Below are 17,874 nucleotides of genomic sequence, written 5' to 3'. Positions count from 1 at the left end.
ACTTACTTTTCTTATTTTGTCATATTTTCAAAGCAAAACGTCTCATCTAGCTTTTGGTAAATGAACTACACATTTCCAACAACTTGATTATGAATAATGAATTATGATAATGAAGGTTAAACAGTTAATGTGCAAATTCAAGTGCAAATTGTTAAAGGTTAAGGTTAAAGCTGAACTAAGTATGTATTGATGCTATTCAGAAGGTACTTGCCTCCATACTGGTATTATCATCAGCCTGGACCTGCCGATCCTTCCATAGTTCCCTTTGCAGCTGTAACTGACATGTGGTAAGTGAACCCGCATTATTAAAACAATTAAATTAGAATTAAAAAAATCGGTTAAAAAACACAGTGATTAAGCGGCAGTTTTACTAAGGGTCGAATTTCGAAGTACAAAAAACGTTTAAATTCATCCATCGAATTAAAAAACATTCCTTGCACATGGCACTTCATTTTCTGTCCAGAAACCAGAAATGACTCTAAGGGGCAGATTTATTAAGGGTCGAACAGTAAATTCGAATTCAAATTTTTGATTTTTTTTTTTTGGTGTCAAAATTCACACATTCGAATTTCAATCCCCCAGTTTGAATTAAATTTGAATGTGAGATTTATCACACCTTTACCATGGAAACAGTTCTAATTTGAATACTCGCCACCTAAACCTGACAAGTTAATTTACAACAAAAATTCATATAAATTCGAAATTTTACCTTTAATAAATCTACCTATAACTGGACACAGTGCAAATCCCCCATGCAGACCAATAACGCATATACACAGTACTTGGCAAACTAATATTTTTAACTTCAACTTTTATTTAGAGTACATGATCTTCCACTGTGTGCCTATTAACAGATTAAGGGACATATTTATCAAGGGTCGAATTTAGAGTTTATGGGAGTTTATAAAAACTCCCATAAATTCACATAAACTTGAAATTTATCAAAAAATTCGAATTTTTAAAATTCGGGTGAATAGGATCGACCTGCAAACTCGAATCGAATTAGATTTGTGTTTTTTCACAAAAAAAAAAATTCCAAAGACTCCAAATTGATTGTAGGAGGTCCCCCATAGGCACCAATTTGGCAGGTATTAGATGGTGAATAGTCGAATTCAAATTCTTAAAGGGACAGTACATTTTTTTTAAACTCAAATCTAATTTGGACTGTTTCCTAGTCAAATTACATTAAATAAACTCAAAATTCGAATTTAAAAATTTGAATTTTCAATTCGACCCCTAAAAGCTAGTTATTTGATATATAGAATACTACAGGTCCCAGAATTTCTCTGCTGTGTTTCCTGCATGGGATGTAGGTGATTGCTTTTTAGTTCTGGTTACTTCCTAACTAAAGTTTTCTGCTCCCATTTGTGTGTGTGTGTTTCTCTAGTTCTCTCTGAAGCTGCATGTTCCTACATTAATGTGAATTCTACTTTTCTAAATGCATTTCTTCTAAATACAATTTATCAGCTTTAAAAGATTGTGTGACACTGCGGCCTCTGTGCCAGAATCTATTAAGAAAGTCGGGTAGGTCATTTCACCCTTGAAAATTTTGAGATTTGTACTTTGCTGTTACAAAAAATATACCTATAGGAGTAATTTAGAACCTCTAAAGCAGTGTGTAAAGTCATTTTTGAGCATAGAGACAACCTCTGGCTTATTCAAAAAATACAATCCTACCTGGGTCTGGTAGTGTTGTTCTCGTGAGAGATGGGTAACGGTTGGCTCGTAGGTGTCCCCACCATCAGCAGCCAAAAAACGTATGCAGTTGTGCACCAAAAAATTTATTGCCATAATTGACAGTGTGATAGTAGATAGTAAAATGTGTCCCTATATTTTTGGAGCAACTATGATGTATTAATTGATGCCACCCAGAAGTTACCACCTGATTCAGAGGTGGTGGTAGCTCCAGTGTTCCCACAGCAGCCAGTGTAATTAGGTGCAGTTACAATTAATTAGGGACGGGAGGCTACAGAAGGCAGTGGCACAACTATATGGAAGTGCAGGGCTCACATTTTGATGCAAGTTCCTTTGTAACAGTGTATTTTATGCTCGAAAAATAGCTGAGATTTTGTCTCGTTTCACAGTGTGGGATCCTCACAAACAAATAAAGTGGGACACCTTCATTGGAGAAAGTAAAAGGAAAAAAAAATTTTGCCTGCATGTGTTACATAGTATTTTATACACATATAAGGGAGTTCAAAAGCATTTCCTTTCTCTCTTACACAATACTACATGCTTGTGAATTCAGAATAAGTGACCTTTACATAATCTTTTTTTTTTTTTTTAATTGTATGCAGTATTTAACCCTTTCTTTCTACATAAGCATAGCATTGTCCTCTTGGGCCCCAATCGATTTGTTTTGAAAGGAGGATAATTCAACCACTTGACACAGCACTGATAAGCTTCCATCTAGAATATGTAGTGCATTATTGATCGCCAGTACTCAAAAGGAACATTTTTGAAATAGAGATGTTCTATGTATGTATAATATACTGTACATATTAAAAGAAAACATAAAACATATGCATTATATTTGTAAAAACTAAACAAATCACAATAATAAGTATAGTGGAAATAAAAACACTTTATTAATAAACGAATAAACAATATTTCTTAACACTTAACATTAAATAAGTTACATACAATATCACATTAATATAAATAATAAAATATAAAACACCACTTCATTCATTGATTTATTCTGAAGCAGCTAACACTGACAAATGATAGAGGATCTCTGGAGTGATGACTTGTTTATTGCTTTGATCTTGCCTGCAGGACCAAAGTCACATATTTAAACAATGCCCATCTTTGAATCGGAACAATGTACTAACCCCCCCAAATGAACGCAAAAATGAAATAATACTGTGTAGACTGGAAGTCCTTAAAGGTCTCTATGTAAGTCACCTTGATTCCCTTTAGTACAGGGAATTGTCCTTCTACAACATATTTTCAGTTTTTAGATAATATTAATTGTAAGCAGATATATGATTTACTCTATGCCAAGTACTAGATCTGAAAGCTAAAATCCATCCTTGATGGTAATTAGTGATGGGCGAATTTATTCGCCAGTCGCGAATTCGCAGCGAATTTGCGCGATTCACCGCCAGCGAATAAATTCGCGAAACGCCCGCGAAAATTTGCGGCAAAAAATTCGCCGGCGTCAAAATTTTTTTTTCGAAAAAACGGACGCCGGCGTCAAAAACAGGCGCCGGCGTCAAAAATGGGCACCTGCGTCAAAAATGAAACGCCGGCGCCGTTTCGCGAATTTTTCGCCGTTTCGCGAAATTCGCAAATTTTTCGGCGAAGCGAAACGGCGCATATTCGCCCATCACTAATGGTAATAAAAGGGTTATGTAATGCTAGATAGGACTCCATGTTTTTGTCTAAAAATTGTCTGAACCATTGGCAATTAGTTTTAAGGATTTTATAATCCATGCACCACTAAATAAATGTGTGTGCGCTGTCCCATAGGGAAGAAGTTATATTCTGCACTGTTACAAACAGATACCTTAAATTTTGTTTTTGACCATGATGAGCGTGAATAAAAAATAGTAATAATATGTTTCATTATGAATTATCAGCAAGCTATTCTTTCACACATGTTCAGTAGTAGCCTGCACAATTCTCAAGTCACATTACATATTTCTATTTGCCTTGATATTCTCGGCATACAGCCATTACTGAAACATTAGCTGCCAGATATGAATCTTGCTTGTCAGTTAAATGCATTGTACCATTTTACACTTCATAATTATCAGAACTGAACGTTCACATTTCTGAAATGATAAAGCAGGTGGTGTATACCTAAAATACAGAATTTCAAAATTAAAGACAACTTGATTTTATCAATAATGACAGAAATACTCTACACTGCAGTTAATGTTGGTGTGGTATGATGTGAAACCAGAAGGTTGACTCAACCGTCTTCAACTACTCTTGTTACTTTGTAGTCTTTAACGTTTAGGAACACGGAGCTTGCCATGATGTGATCACCTAAAAATTGCAAATAAGAAATAAGAATAATAATAAGACTATACAATTTCATGATTTAAGAAAGGAAGAGTAAGAAGTCATGTTAATTGATGATGTGAGTGTAAAAAATAGGTGGTAGAACAAAACAATGCAAAGAATGTATCATGATAGTGAAAATGAATATTTGTCTGCTATAGAAAAATATGGCAAAATCATTCTCTAGAGTTTCTAATCTTTTTTAAAGAAAGCCATTCACTATTTTGCCCTACCAGTGCTTTGTGGAATGCACTAAGCTGCCTTTGCTTGTAATTCTTCTTACATTTTTAATGTGTTACTATCACATAAGCCACCAAGGCTTTGCTATATCACATATTACTTTAATGTCTACAAATCTAGATCATAGCCTCTGGCTCTTAAGCTGAACTTCATTTTATCTTCTATGGCCAAAGTTTGCTGCAGGGCAACAAATCACCCATCCCTGTATAGAGCTTTACAGTATGGGGCAGATTTATCAAGGGTCGAATTTCGAAGTAGAAAAAACTTCGAAATTCGAAGTGGTTGAATATTCGAACGATTTTTACCTTGAATCGAAGTAGAAGTAAATTCGAAGTCGTAGCATCCTATTCGATGGTCAAAGTATCCAAAAAATTACTTCGAAATTCAAACTTTTTGTACTTCGAAAATTCACTCGAACCTTAGTAAATCTGCCCCTTAATGACACTCTATGCTCTAACTATACCTAGCGGCAGTAAATATTTACAGAGAAGGAATAGTGAAGAGCTCAAAAGAAGAAAGGGAAGAATCAGATGTTGGAGGTGACAAAGAGAGAAGTAACAACAATAGAAGGTGAGTTTGTCCTATGAGTTATTTCATATGAATAACATAGGCCACAAAGCAGCATCGAGAAACGTGAGGAGCAACGTTAATTATTATGCATACCTAAATATGATCTTCTATATTTTGATAAACACCAGCTTCTTCAAGTTTCTGGCAGCTACTGTAAAATGAAAATACTTGGTAAACCACCATCCTTTGAAATATAAATCCAATGAACACATAAATCATGAATCTGAATAATAAAAATAAATAATGATCCCTTACCTTGAAGGTGTAAATTTCTTTGCTGCAAAGAGAAAAAAAAATAGTTTTAGGAAAAAAAAGATAACAAAGCAGGAATGTATCCCAACAATTGGAATTCATTGCTCTGGGTAGGCTTACAATAGTCTAAAATAAATTTCTTTGCAGACTTCGTAAAAGTGTATTCTTAACAGTGCTTTATACCATAAATACTGATCAAAGGAAAACTCAGATTTTCCTTTCCATTTCCTCATACAGTAAACTGAAATAAACATTGTAAAGTAGAGTAAAGTGTTCCTAAACTATAAAGGGCCCCAGAGGGTCCTCACTGCGAGCAAATTCAATATATGCTTGCAAAACAAACTATCTTCATCATGATTTGTGGTGTCTTTTTCACAGTTTTCCTGTGGGGCCCAATAACATCTCAAGTTACCCCAATGCATTATAATTTGTTATATAATCTTTAACATACCTGATTTCCGAAGACGCTTTACAAGCCACAGTAATAGGGAAGTGACTGATAAAAGTGAAGCTCCAGTTGCTGCAACTCCAACTGCTACATTGGTTACATCAGAGTCAGGTACAATCTTGGGGGCTGTTCAGATGAGAATTAAATGAATTATTACCTAATACGCAAGAAAGGAAAAGGTATTTCCTAACTAGCTAGTAACAAAATTGTTAGACAGCACTGGTCTTAGACTCAGACAAGCTATGATTCAATTCAAGTATCAAATATTGTACTTCATTGTGGCCTTAGAGACATCACTTTTCCCCACTAAACCTCAAGCACTTAAAATGTAGGATATTTGAACATGCCTGACAGCATGAATTGCAATTTTTTTGTTATTAGAAAGATTTTGTTACAAACATAAATGTACTACTTTATATGGTAAATGTAAGGACAAAATTCTATCTTGTAATACCTTCACATATTGGGACCTCTGAGCTCCATGTTCCAGTACTTTCACACTCAAGGGTATTTGTCCCATTCAAAAGTCGATCTCCCTCGCAGTCAAATTTGCAGACAGAGCCATATTTAAAGTCTCCAAAAGGATGAGAACAGTTCATTTTGCCCATGTCCGGAATAAGAGGAACTTTGCATTCCACTGCTGCAAGGAACAAATACTCTGACTTTAAAATGAGAAACAGTAACAGCTACTATAGTGTTCTCAAAGCTATAAATATCAAATGAATAGATGCTGTTAAGCCTTTATAAATACAGCAATATAACATACAAGTACCTTCACATGTAGGTGCAGAGGACGTCCACTCTCCAGATGGTAGACACTGGTGTTCTGATGATCCAGACAACTTGTAGCCTTCTGCACAGGCATAGGTACACTTGGATTTATAATGAGGTTTTTCTTGGCATTTAACCCAGCCATTTTCAGGATTGTTCAGAGATGCACACTGTACAACTGCAAACAACATGAGTTCCGGTTAGTAAAATAGATAAATGGAGCCTTTATTAGCCTCACAGAAAGTCTGTATAATACAAAAATGTGAGTCCAGCAGTTACCTTCACATATGGGTGGAGAAGATGTCCACTTTCCAGATGCCAAACACTGGAGTTCTGATAATCCAAACAGGTTATACCCTTCTGCACAGGTAAACAAACAGGTGGAGTTGTACTCTGGATTTTCTGGACATTTTACAAGGCCATTTTCCGGGTCTTTTAAAGTCTCACATTGCACAGCTGAAATAGAGAAAAATTTAAATAAATGGAAAAATCAGCTTCTGGACATTAATTATGATATTTCCAACAGGTATAATTTATCATTAAATGAGTTATTCCAGAGAACAGCATTACCTTGACATGAAGGAACACCAGAGCTCCAAGATCCAGATGAGGTGCACTGCACAGATTTGGAGTCAGACAAGATGAAACCTTCACTGCATGAAAATGAACAATTTGAGTTGTACTTGGATTCTCCATAATCATTCTCACACTCCTTGGAACCGTGTTCTGGGATGGTAATAGATGGACAGACCACAGCTAAAAAAATAAAAGATGAACATATTATAACAATGAAATAAAAAGAGCACAATGCTTTTAGAGTGGGGGAGTGATGGTCCATTGAAGTACACATGTATAATTTTAACATGTTAGCAATACCTTCACATGTGGGGACACCTGAGCTCCAAGATCCAGATGAGGTGCACTGCAGAGAATTGGATCCAGTCAAGATGAAACCTTCGTTGCATGAAAATGAACACTCTGAATTGTACTGAAATTCTCCATAATCATCCTTACACACCATGAAACCATGTTCTGGGATTGGAATCGTTGGACAAACCACAGCTAACGAATAACACAGAGTCATTTAATAAATGCAAATGTCCATGTTTTATAAGTATACTCTGTTGTTTATATAATTATATATACATTTTTCACACATTAGCATACCTTCACATGCAGGAACATCCAAGCTCCAAGATCCAGATGAGGTGCACTGCAGAGCATTTGAGCGAGTCAAAGTGAAACCCTCATCGCATGAAAATGAACAATTTGAGTTATAGTTGAATTTCCCATTCTCATTTTCACATTTCATAGAAGCAAGTTCTGGGACTACAAGGTGTGGGCACTCCACAACTAAAATAAATAATAAAATGAATATGTCATGACATGTTGTAATTAACCTGAGAAAATAAGTCATGTTTTTTTACTTTTTGATTTGCTGGTTTCACTTTTTGATTTGGAAAGTTGATCAAAATATTAAATACATAAATAGCATTAAATAGATGAAATAATTAACTAGTGTAATCTTTGCAGCAAGGTATCTGGAGAGACTATTGAACAAGGAGTCATACATCATTTTAACACTAAAGGTTTGTGTATATACTGTACAGCATCTAGCACAGAAAGTTTGATGGTTTGCAATTAACTTGGTTTTGAAGATCCTTAATTTGTAAGTTTAATAAACAAGATACAGTAAGCAAAATACAGTTAAGAAAAACTATGGGAAAAAAATGTGAAATATTAGTACCATGCTCGCATGAAGATCCATAAAACCCTTCATAGCAACTGCAGGTGTAATTGTTGATGGTTTCGATGCATTCCCCATGGCCACTGCATGAGGAAGGGCTACAAGCAGCTGAAAATAAAGCAAAATAAGGGGTTAGTCACAGGCTCAGAGTAAGAAAAGAACAGGCCCATTTTAGAAAGGCTTTCTACCCTGACCTCCCAAAAAATCTTCAAGCATCAATGTCCAACCTGCATCCCTTCAGCTATTGTTCCATCACATAACCCTGAAGTATAGTATATAATATAAATAGCCAACAACTGTTTAACCATATATCTTTAAAGCTTGCATTCCCTCCAAGATATCACTCTAATGCTGGGGCCCCTGTCTCTGACCTAGCCTTAAACAAGCTCTGTTTATTGGTCTTTTCATGTCTAGACAGTTATTGTACCATTTTATAGGTGAGTTATGTAACACTGTTTCAGCAGTTGAACCTTTGCCAATTTCTGTTCCATTGCATATTATATTCTCATTTTATCACCTTAAAATCTGCAATAACATATGCTCTAACCTCCACTTCCATACCTGTATAACACAAAGCAACTTTCTTTCTTTTACAAGGCTCATCATTCCATTTTCCAGGATCTTGTTCTCTTTTGACGTACATCTCTACACAATCCTCGTTACTCTTCTTGTTGTTGGGTTCACCCAAGGCCCAGTTCTTTGCCTCCTCTGTCAATACTTTTTTGGTTCCTTCCCAGGTCCATTGGTTTTTAATTAAACGTATCCCAATCCAGTAGTAGGTGGGGTTGAATGGAAGAATGCTGTTCAGGTAGTCATTTTCTTCTCTGTTTTGAATGGCCACTAAGTCAGTATAGGTAGTTTGACAGAAATTCCTGGCATCCTTGTATGTCAAGTTGGTATCTGAATAATGATAGGACCAGCCTTGAACACCAGCTAACACTGCATGGGACAAAAGAAAGTACTGAATTAAACATGGTCTCTCAAGTTTGTCTAAATGGCAAGATCAAATAATGAACCTTGTTACACCTAGGGGGTTATTTATCAAGGTCCGAATTTATCTCAATATTGGCTGCTACAAACTCCGATCTAAGCCACCCGGGTTTTTAACGCTTATTTATTATTACATTTTTCCCAAAAAATTTTCGGAGTTTTCACCTGAAAGTTCTGAAAACATTGTGAAATTGCACACAATCCCCGACACAACCATAAATCAATGGGACTGTGCACAGGTTCCCTATATATGTTTTAGCAGTAAAATTAAATTAGATCCAAATGCAATCGGTATAGTATTAGCACAATAAAAAAATATGGATCAAGTATACCTCTATCAATATCAGCCAATATCACTTACCAAAGGCAGTTAGTGAGCAGTAGAAAATGGAGATCATTTTTCTTTTTATGAAATAGAATCAGTAGAGGAGGGAAAAAAGAAAAAAAAAACCTGTAAGACAAAAGTTTAATGTTTCCCAATCAACATACTCTACTATATACAGTACTCTACTACTTATTTGTTTGCTTGTTATAATGAACTGATCATTAATAATTAATCTGTGTATGTAATATAAACTATTATACTATAATAACTAGTGCATACTTAATCATGTAATATGCAATACAATATGAATTCATATGAAATGTTCAAAATATTTACTACTGTTTTTACCACTGCATTAGGACATTGTCTCAAGAACAATCCTTTGTGATATGTTTGTCTAGATTGTTACCTAATTAAAAGCCTAAAATAGCAATAAAACAACTAAAAATAATCCCAATAAAATAGAATCATCGATGGCAGTAGAAATAAAAAACTAACCAATGCAAATAGAATTTAACCTAAAATTACAAAAAAAAAAATAATCAATAAACAGTTGAATGCTTACTTGGTAAAGCTAGTTCTCTGTTGCTGACAATTGCTGAAAAAGGAAAGTGAAGTGATCCAGCTGCTGAAATGCCAATCCTGCATGTTGCTACTGTTTTTATAGCCTGAGTTCCTTAGCCTGCCAGGAATTCCCAAATGACGTGGCTCATCTGCATAAAATAGAAGGAAGTTGTTCTGATCGAGTGGAGAAATTCCTGGCTAGTCCGAGAATTTTTTCCCGAAATTATTCTTTGAAGTCTGCCGCCACCATTATTCCATCAAATTAAGTAATGTATTTATTTGAGTTAATGAGGAATCTTAAATATATGCCTATTAAAATGAATTAGGAATTAGTTCAATAATGGTTGTGAAAACAGATGATGTAGCATTTTTTTAATGTTAATCATGGTGAATAAGGCTTTTTGTACTCAGTAATGACATTAATATTGTGCTATGTTAATGAAATATCTCAATCCACTGGATATTAAGGAAACCTGTTATCCAGAAAGTTCCAAATTAGGGGCACATTTACTAAAAGCGAATCGTGGATGTTTAGTGAAAATTTGGCAAAAAACTATTCATCACTATTTATTAAATGGGGAAGAGGACAATTCGCTAACAAAAAAAACTCAGAGCTAGAGAGCTTTTGCGCGAATTTGCGCTCAGGTAAACGATCGTTAATCCGCAAATTTGACAAAGTGTAAACTTTCCGAAACGTTACCCTTTTTGCCAAAGTCTACTTCGCCCGGTTGTACTGTTTTGAGTTATGACATTTCCTATTATAACTATGAAGTATGTATAAAGCTACAAATGATTCCACTGCATAATAGGAAGGATGTATAAATCAACCATAAAGACTATCTACAAATTCTGATGAAAAGAGAAAGAAACAGAAAAAAAAAGTGCCCTGCTCATTAGATCTTACACTCTAAAACCCTGTTTGGTTTTAAGAATTCCACAGAAAAATATTCACTATGAACATTTACATTTTCTTGACAGAAACGTATGTTTCCAATCAAATACTGCCCCAGAACCTTATAGCAAACCAATCTCAAAGTTCTGGGGGGTCATTGATAAAGTTTGCGCAGCGCATATTTTTCGCAAATGGTTGTATTACACATGTTTTTTCCTGAACGCTAATATATTGCACTGCTCTGCCGTCTTCCTGGTTTTGGCGAATTCGCAGTGTGAATAAATTTTCGCAAATGGCGCGCAAATGAGATGGGAGTTTGCACAAGCGCATCCAATGTGCGAGGTTGTTGTGCGCGAAAAAAGCGTTGATAGTAACTTAAATTCGCAGTTTGCAAAACTGTTTTGCGAATATTTTATCCGCCACCAACGTTGCGGCGTAATTGAGTCGCAGAGTGTGAGCATTAATATTCGCAATTTGCGAATTGTGACATATTTAAAAATCTGCTATAGACATTCGCATTGTGAAAAAAAAATCGCAATTCGTTTGCACCCTCTTATTCAGCTTTATAAATATAACCATGCGCAGGGCAAATATATTCACTTTGCGAATCAATCTGCCCTGCGTGAAGTTTATAAATGACCCCCCTTGTCTTATGTCTGATCCTACAGACCCTAATGCTGGCCTTGTATGTGATTTATGTGCATGGATCATGCATGATACTATTGGATTGGAATAAGTGATTAAACACAGGGAAGACTGTTGGGCTGCATATTTCTGGTAAGCACATCTACAAAATATGCAAAATTCCTGGTTTATCAAAGCAAGGCCAAATTATCTGTAAACATCCTCCATGCTTGAATTTTGGGACATTATTCTTTTCTTTGAAAGCTTAATTTTTTTACTCTATTGTTGGTATTCATTACCAAAAAAAGCCCTAATTTAGACTTAAGCAGTGGATAGCATGACTTTAAACCTTGTGCCGGAAGGTCAGCTTGAATCTGTCTGCCAATTGATTTTGGTTATATCATCACAATTACATCAATCCTTCTGTACAATCTTTGATGAATTTTTCTCATGTTTAACTCGAGGGAGATTGTCTACAGTGTCTTGGACCTTAAACTTTTTGATAACAATCCTTACTGTGGACACCAGAAAATTAAGGTTGCTGAAGATAGACATGTGGAGAGTAAAAATGATGCTTGATAGGAAGGTCGGTATTTTTTTCCAGAAAAAGTGGCAGCTCTACACACAGACAATCCAGCCTGGCTAAAATTACTTTTATACAGTCCATTTTTGCATTTCAGTGTGGAATAAAATAATATTTAATATATTAACATTTAAAACTTTAACACTGAATCACACATGGATATAACTAAAATGAACAACTTGCAAATCATTAATTTCAATCAAGTCATTCTTCTGTATTACTATAGGTGGTGGGTTACACCATAAAATAATAAATATTTGCAATATGTATTAATTGAATTGTTTTAATAATAGAAAGAATGTATTTGATGAGATTTGGCAAACCCCTGCATGTACCGCATAGGAAAAAACATAATGCCCAATATCCTTTGATGAAAGCCTTTGTGATTTGATTGTTGGATAGGGAAAAATAACATTATTCACTATGTATGGGAATCACAGAGTTTTCCAGCATGTCCAATCTTCCCTACAAATTTCTGTGCCATATTGTTTGAATGAAAAACACGGAAGCTCAAATTTCTCAAGGGTGTTATTCACGACGGGGACCTTGCCACTGCCACACTTCCATTGTTCTTTTTAGTTAATTTAGGAAATATTTCCTAAGGCTCTTTGAAAAGTCATATTAATGCTTTGTGCCTACAGGCAAGTAAACCAGCATTACAATTTTTATCTCTACCCCTCAATAACACAAGCATTAACAGATATTATTCTGCTCTGTGTGTCTGTACCCACAGGAGTATAATAAAAATTGGTCTTGATAAGTGTTGTCAGCTCTCCTGGCCAGTGTTCATTATCTGTGGAGTTTCCCTCCCCTTGCTGGGCCCAAGGCAGTGGAAGAGTGACCCCACCTGAAGACCAATTAGGGAAAAATGTGATAGTCAATCTATTTTGTGTGTCTATAGAAATAAAGTAGGGTGAGTTTGTGATGACTGTGTTAGTCTGCAATTGAAAATCGAAACTCTCAATTTGGAATAGTGAATAATCCAAACTCGATTCAAATTTTAATTTGAATTCAAAAATTGAGATTTATCAAACCTTGACCCTTGTAACAATCCGAATTTGACTATTCGCCACCTAAAACCAGCCGAGTTCATGTATAAGTCAATGGGAGAGGTCCAGTGACCAATTTGAAGATGTTATTAGCCTTCCTGATATTCAAGTTTTTTTCAGGTAAAAAACACCATTAGAGTTTAGTTGAATTTGGGTCGGTAATATTCATTTAGATAATTAGTTTTTTTTTAATAAATAACCTCCAAATCAAATTTGGAGTATATTCAAATTTATCAGAGTTAAAAAAAAATGACATGACATTATCTTTGGTAAATGTGCCTACCGGTGTTGCATCCTATAAGCTGAAATATAAAAGGCAAAGCTTTCTGTTTACTTCTTTTATCAGCACAGTTATTATTTGATATAAGGCAGTTCCCATCTCCAGTCATGTGTATTTCAAAAAAAAAGTTATGCTAATTCATAATTGTTTTTCAAATCATTATGCTTTATGATTTCCTAGCTATCCATTAACTGATTTGATGCTTTGGGCTCTAATGGTCTTTGGTAGGGATATTTTTATGATAACATTTGAAACAAATCATAATATAATCAATAGTGATCATATAGCCATTTAAGTTGATAGCTTGATAAATCTTGAATTTTTAGAGTTTTTTAGCAAAATAGGAAAACCATGAATTTTTTGTGATTCATGGAGAAACACAAAAATTACTAAATGGGTCCCTAAGTGATTGAATAACTGAACTCTACAAATGTTTGTTCCCAGCTGATGTGATTTCTCCTTTTTGAGACAAATATTTACGGAGGATTCAGTTTTTGACCAAATCTAAAAATTATTTTTGTTTGGGAATTTTACTGATACACATAGAGAATACATATGAATCTGGTGAATATGCTGGATTTGTTTGTTATCTGAATAATTTCAGGGCTTTAAGAAAACAGTATAAATAACTGCTGGGAATTTTCAGTTGTTTGCAGTTGCCGGCACTCGTATTTTTAGGTCCACAATTCAGGATGACCTTGAATATTACCCAGCCAAAGAAAACAACCTAGTTTCCTTAACATGGATAATTACATCCTAAATATTATAGGCTGGCTGCAGACATGGGGTCTTCTAGAACTGGAAAGACTCCTAATTAGGAATGATATATTTCCTTCCTTCTTTCTTGTAAGTTTCTTGGCAACTTTGTTCATGGCAGTTTCCACACAGCTAATTTCTGACAGGAGTGGAGAGAGTGCTTTCTTTTTGAATACATTTATTTGTTTCCATGGTGATGAAATGCATGGTCTCCCAACTACGTCAAATTCATCCCATATCTGGCCAGTCCTACACTCAAATTGCATCTGATTCATTAAGAATTCTATTGCTTCATTATACATTATACAAAGGGATTACGTTTTATCTGCAGATATGGGATGACTTTGAAGTAGTTGTCTTAAATAAATTGCAATATATGGACAGACAAACCCTGGTTTGACCCTGGTAAGACATTTCTTAGTAGCTGAACGCACAATATATATATATATATATATATATATATATATATATATATATATATATATATATATATATATATATATATATATATATCCCCAGGAACCAATAATCTAAAGATGGCACTTTTTTCCAATACACAGTTAAAACCTTCATACAATCATTAGAGTTTTAATTATCATAACTGGAGGCTGTTAAAATCAAAACCCACTGCAGGTATAGTTTATGGTTGTATATAGTGTATAATAAAATCATTTTAGTTCTTTAGGTCTCTTATTACTCCAATTAGCGATGAGCCTGACCCAGAGAAGGATTCCTTTTAACCAAAGTCACTTTATATAAGCTTTGTGGGATATGTTAACCTCTGTTATTTGTATATATTCACACTTCCTACTGTTATTACTGTCCACCAGCGACCTACATAGGTCGTCCCTCCGTCGCGATATACGTGCTGAAAAATTGCTATACAAATAACCAGATCGATCTCACCCACATTTGAAGTCTAGAATCCTATCCTTCTTTCAGGTAGTTCTTGTTCACCGCAACCTTTCCCAATGGATTCCACCGCTTTGTACTTTTACAACTTTTACCTGTGCGTAACAGCCTCCCTCCTCCTTCTCACTTTTAGCATGCGTGCCACCATGGAGCACATAAGCGCTTACGATTACAGCTACATATACAAATATTCAAAACTATACTTATTTATGTTCATTTATGCTATGCGTTTCACTGTAGTGGTAAATGCAACATTTTATAATTGGACCAGTGTTGTAAGTGGAGTACCACAGAGCTTTGTACTTGGTCCTTTGCTCTTCAACTTGTTTATTAATGACCTGGAGGTGGGCATTGAAAGTACTGTTTCTATTTTTGCAGATGATACTAAATTGTGCAGAACTATAGGTTCCATGCAGGATGCTGCCACTTTGCAGAGTGATTTGTCTAAGTTGGAAAACTGGGCAGCAAACTGGAAAATGAGGTTCAGTGTTGATAAATGCAAGGTTATGCACTTTGGCAAAAATAATATATAAAAGTTATACACTAAATGGCAGTGTGTTGGGAGTTTCCTTAACTGAGAAGGATCTAGGGGTTTTTGTAGATAACAAGTTGTCTAATTCTGGACAGTGTCATTCTGTGGCCACTAAAGCAAATAAAGTTCTGTCTTGCATAAAAAAGGCATTAACTCAAGGGATAAAAACATAATTTTGCCTCTTTATAGGTCCCTGGTAAGGCCTCATCTGGAGTATGCAGTGCAGTTTTGGACTCCAGTCCTTAAGAGGGATATAAATGAGCTGGAGAGAGTGCAGAGACTAAGTGCAACTAAACTGGTTAGAGGGAGGGAAGACTTAAATTTAAACGGTAGTCTGTCGAGGTTGGGGTTGTTTTCTCTGGAAAAAAGATGCTTGCGAACGGACATGATTAAACTTTACAAGAGGACATTATAGACAAATAGCAGGGGACCTTTTTACCCATAAAGTGGATCACCGTACCAGAGGCCACCATTTCAGACTAGAAGAAAAGAACTTTCATTTGAAGCAACGTAGGTGGTTCTTCACAGTCAGGACAGTGAGGTTGTGGAATGCACTGCCGGGTGATGTTGTGATGGCTGATTCAGTTAATGCCTTTAAGAATGGCTTGGATGATATCTTGGACAGACATAATATCAAAGGCTATTGTGATACTAAACTCTATAGTTAGTATAGATATGGGTATATAGAATTTATGTGAAAGTTTGGAGAGGTGGGGTGTGTGTATGGATGCTGGGTTTTCATTTGGAGGGGTTGAACTTGATAGACTTTTTCAACCCGATTTAACTATGTAACTATGTAACAATCACAGCGCAATCCATATACTACATTACAAGATTTACAGTTATAAAATTCACCAGTATTATATTCACCATGTCCCAAGTTAATTGTATTACCCTGAACATAGTTACAATTAATGCATTTGTTACATGTAAACATTCCAAATTAAGGTGACAGAATATAACTATTTATCACTTTTTTTTATCTTATTTACTCTTATTCATGATGGAGCTAACATAGGTTTACTTCCAATAAAAGCTGCTAGATCTGTATCTTGTTTCAATATCACCCAATTTTTTTAAAATTAGTTTTTTTATCTTATAGCTATCTGTATTGGAAGCCATCACTATGGGGACAACTTCCCCTTTATCCTTCAACCTCTTATCCTTTTTACTTTGGGAATCATGAGTTGTGATCTCTCTCTCTATACTTTGCTTTAGATTTTTCTTTTCAGCATTCATGGTAACCCCTATCCTTCAATCTATCACTCAAAATATCAGAATATTCGAATTTACTGTCCCTTGTGACAAAGGTGATTGACTCCAAACTAAATGCCATACAATATTTTAAACAGGGAGAAGACATTTTCAACATGTTGAAAACCTTTTTTAATAATTCCTCTGACCCACTCCACACAATGATCACATCATCAATGTAGCGCCCCCACATCTCTATGTCGGGACGATACAACTAATTAACTCACACGTTCTCCTCCTGCCAAAGACCCACATACAATTCACTTAAGCCATTCACTCCATTAGATTCAAAACAGAGATCCTCCAATGTATTTATCTCTTCATCAGTTCACCTTAACCTTTCACCTTTTTTTACTTTTTATAATGGTATGTCTTACTTATTTTTTTCCTGATTCAAAAAAATATTTTTAAACTCATATCTCTTATAAATTTGTGCACACCAATAAATGCATCAAATTTATTAACTGATTTACTTGGGGCATATTTTAATCCTTTATCCAATAACATAATCTCTCCTTCTGATAATACTTTTTTAGAAAAATTAAATGCAACCTTGGGCACTATATTGAAAGTTCTCTCCTCTTTCTTTCTTTCCTTGCCCTCCATGGAATCTTTTTCTCCAAATCTCCAATATTGTTAGGTCTACTTATTTAGTTCCCGAGTGTGATTTTCTGCTTGTTACTTCTGGTTATTGATCTCTGCCTGCCTATACCGACCTCTCCCTGCCTGACTATTCTTGAACTCTGCCTGTACCAACCCAGCCTGTCTGACCTTGCTTGAACTCTGCCTGTACCGACCCTTTCTTGACCGAACGTGTTATATTGTCTACTCCCTATGAAGTTGGTGTTGCCTTCTGTTCTAAACTCGATAACGAACAAGCCCCTTTGCTTGTCCAGAACTCCTCACTTTGCTCCTCTCATATTAAGACCTGGCGGGATCTGAGTAGCTGAGGGCTCCTCAAGCCAAAGCCAAATGCGGTTGGTAAATGCAGAAGAATGAGCCAAGACCGAGAGCTTAGCACTAGTTCTGTATTTATGGAGCCGATTGTGACAATCGGTAAGTTGAATATTATTC

General features: G+C 35.4%; 1 protein-coding gene across 1 annotated transcript; it reads right to left on the bottom strand.

Moving 5' to 3' along the window:
- Positions 1-3,291: 3,291 nt before the first annotated feature.
- Positions 3,292-9,982, bottom strand: LOC108715750 (E-selectin-like). Its single transcript, XM_018261180.2, has 14 exons — positions 9,920-9,982; positions 9,391-9,431; positions 8,601-8,978; positions 8,040-8,147; positions 7,460-7,645; positions 7,169-7,354; positions 6,863-7,048; positions 6,572-6,748; positions 6,294-6,470; positions 5,976-6,161; positions 5,525-5,647; positions 5,077-5,098; positions 4,915-4,972; positions 3,292-3,996 (listed from the first exon to the last, which is right to left on the bottom strand). The coding sequence occupies exons 2-13, from the start codon at positions 9,425-9,427 to the stop codon at positions 4,915-4,917; spliced, it is 1,824 nt and encodes a 607-aa protein (XP_018116669.2). The 5' UTR covers positions 9,428-9,431; positions 9,920-9,982; the 3' UTR covers positions 3,292-3,996.
- Between the last annotated feature and the right edge of the window lie 7,892 nt (positions 9,983-17,874).

The sequence above is a fragment of the Xenopus laevis genome, chromosome 4S (genome assembly GCF_017654675.1).
Source record: "Xenopus laevis strain J_2021 chromosome 4S, Xenopus_laevis_v10.1, whole genome shotgun sequence".
Classification (NCBI taxonomy): domain Eukaryota; kingdom Metazoa; phylum Chordata; class Amphibia; order Anura; family Pipidae; genus Xenopus; species Xenopus laevis.
Note: the sequence above shows the minus strand (reverse complement) of the source record. Positions and strands in the feature narration are given on the sequence as shown.

Excerpts from the sequence above, each read along its gene's own strand:
- LOC108715750 (XM_018261180.2), bottom strand. The coding sequence starts at position 9,427 with ATGATCTCCATTTTCTACTGCTCACTAACTGCCTTTG. Across the intron at positions 6,162-6,293 it reads CTCTGCACCTACATGTGAAG|CAGTGGAATGCAAAGTTCCT; the intron begins GTACTTGTATGT and ends TGTTCCTTGCAG. Across the intron at positions 5,099-5,524 it reads AAAGCGTCTTCGGAAATCAG|CAAAGAAATTTACACCTTCA; the intron begins GTATGTTAAAGA and ends TTCTCTTTGCAG.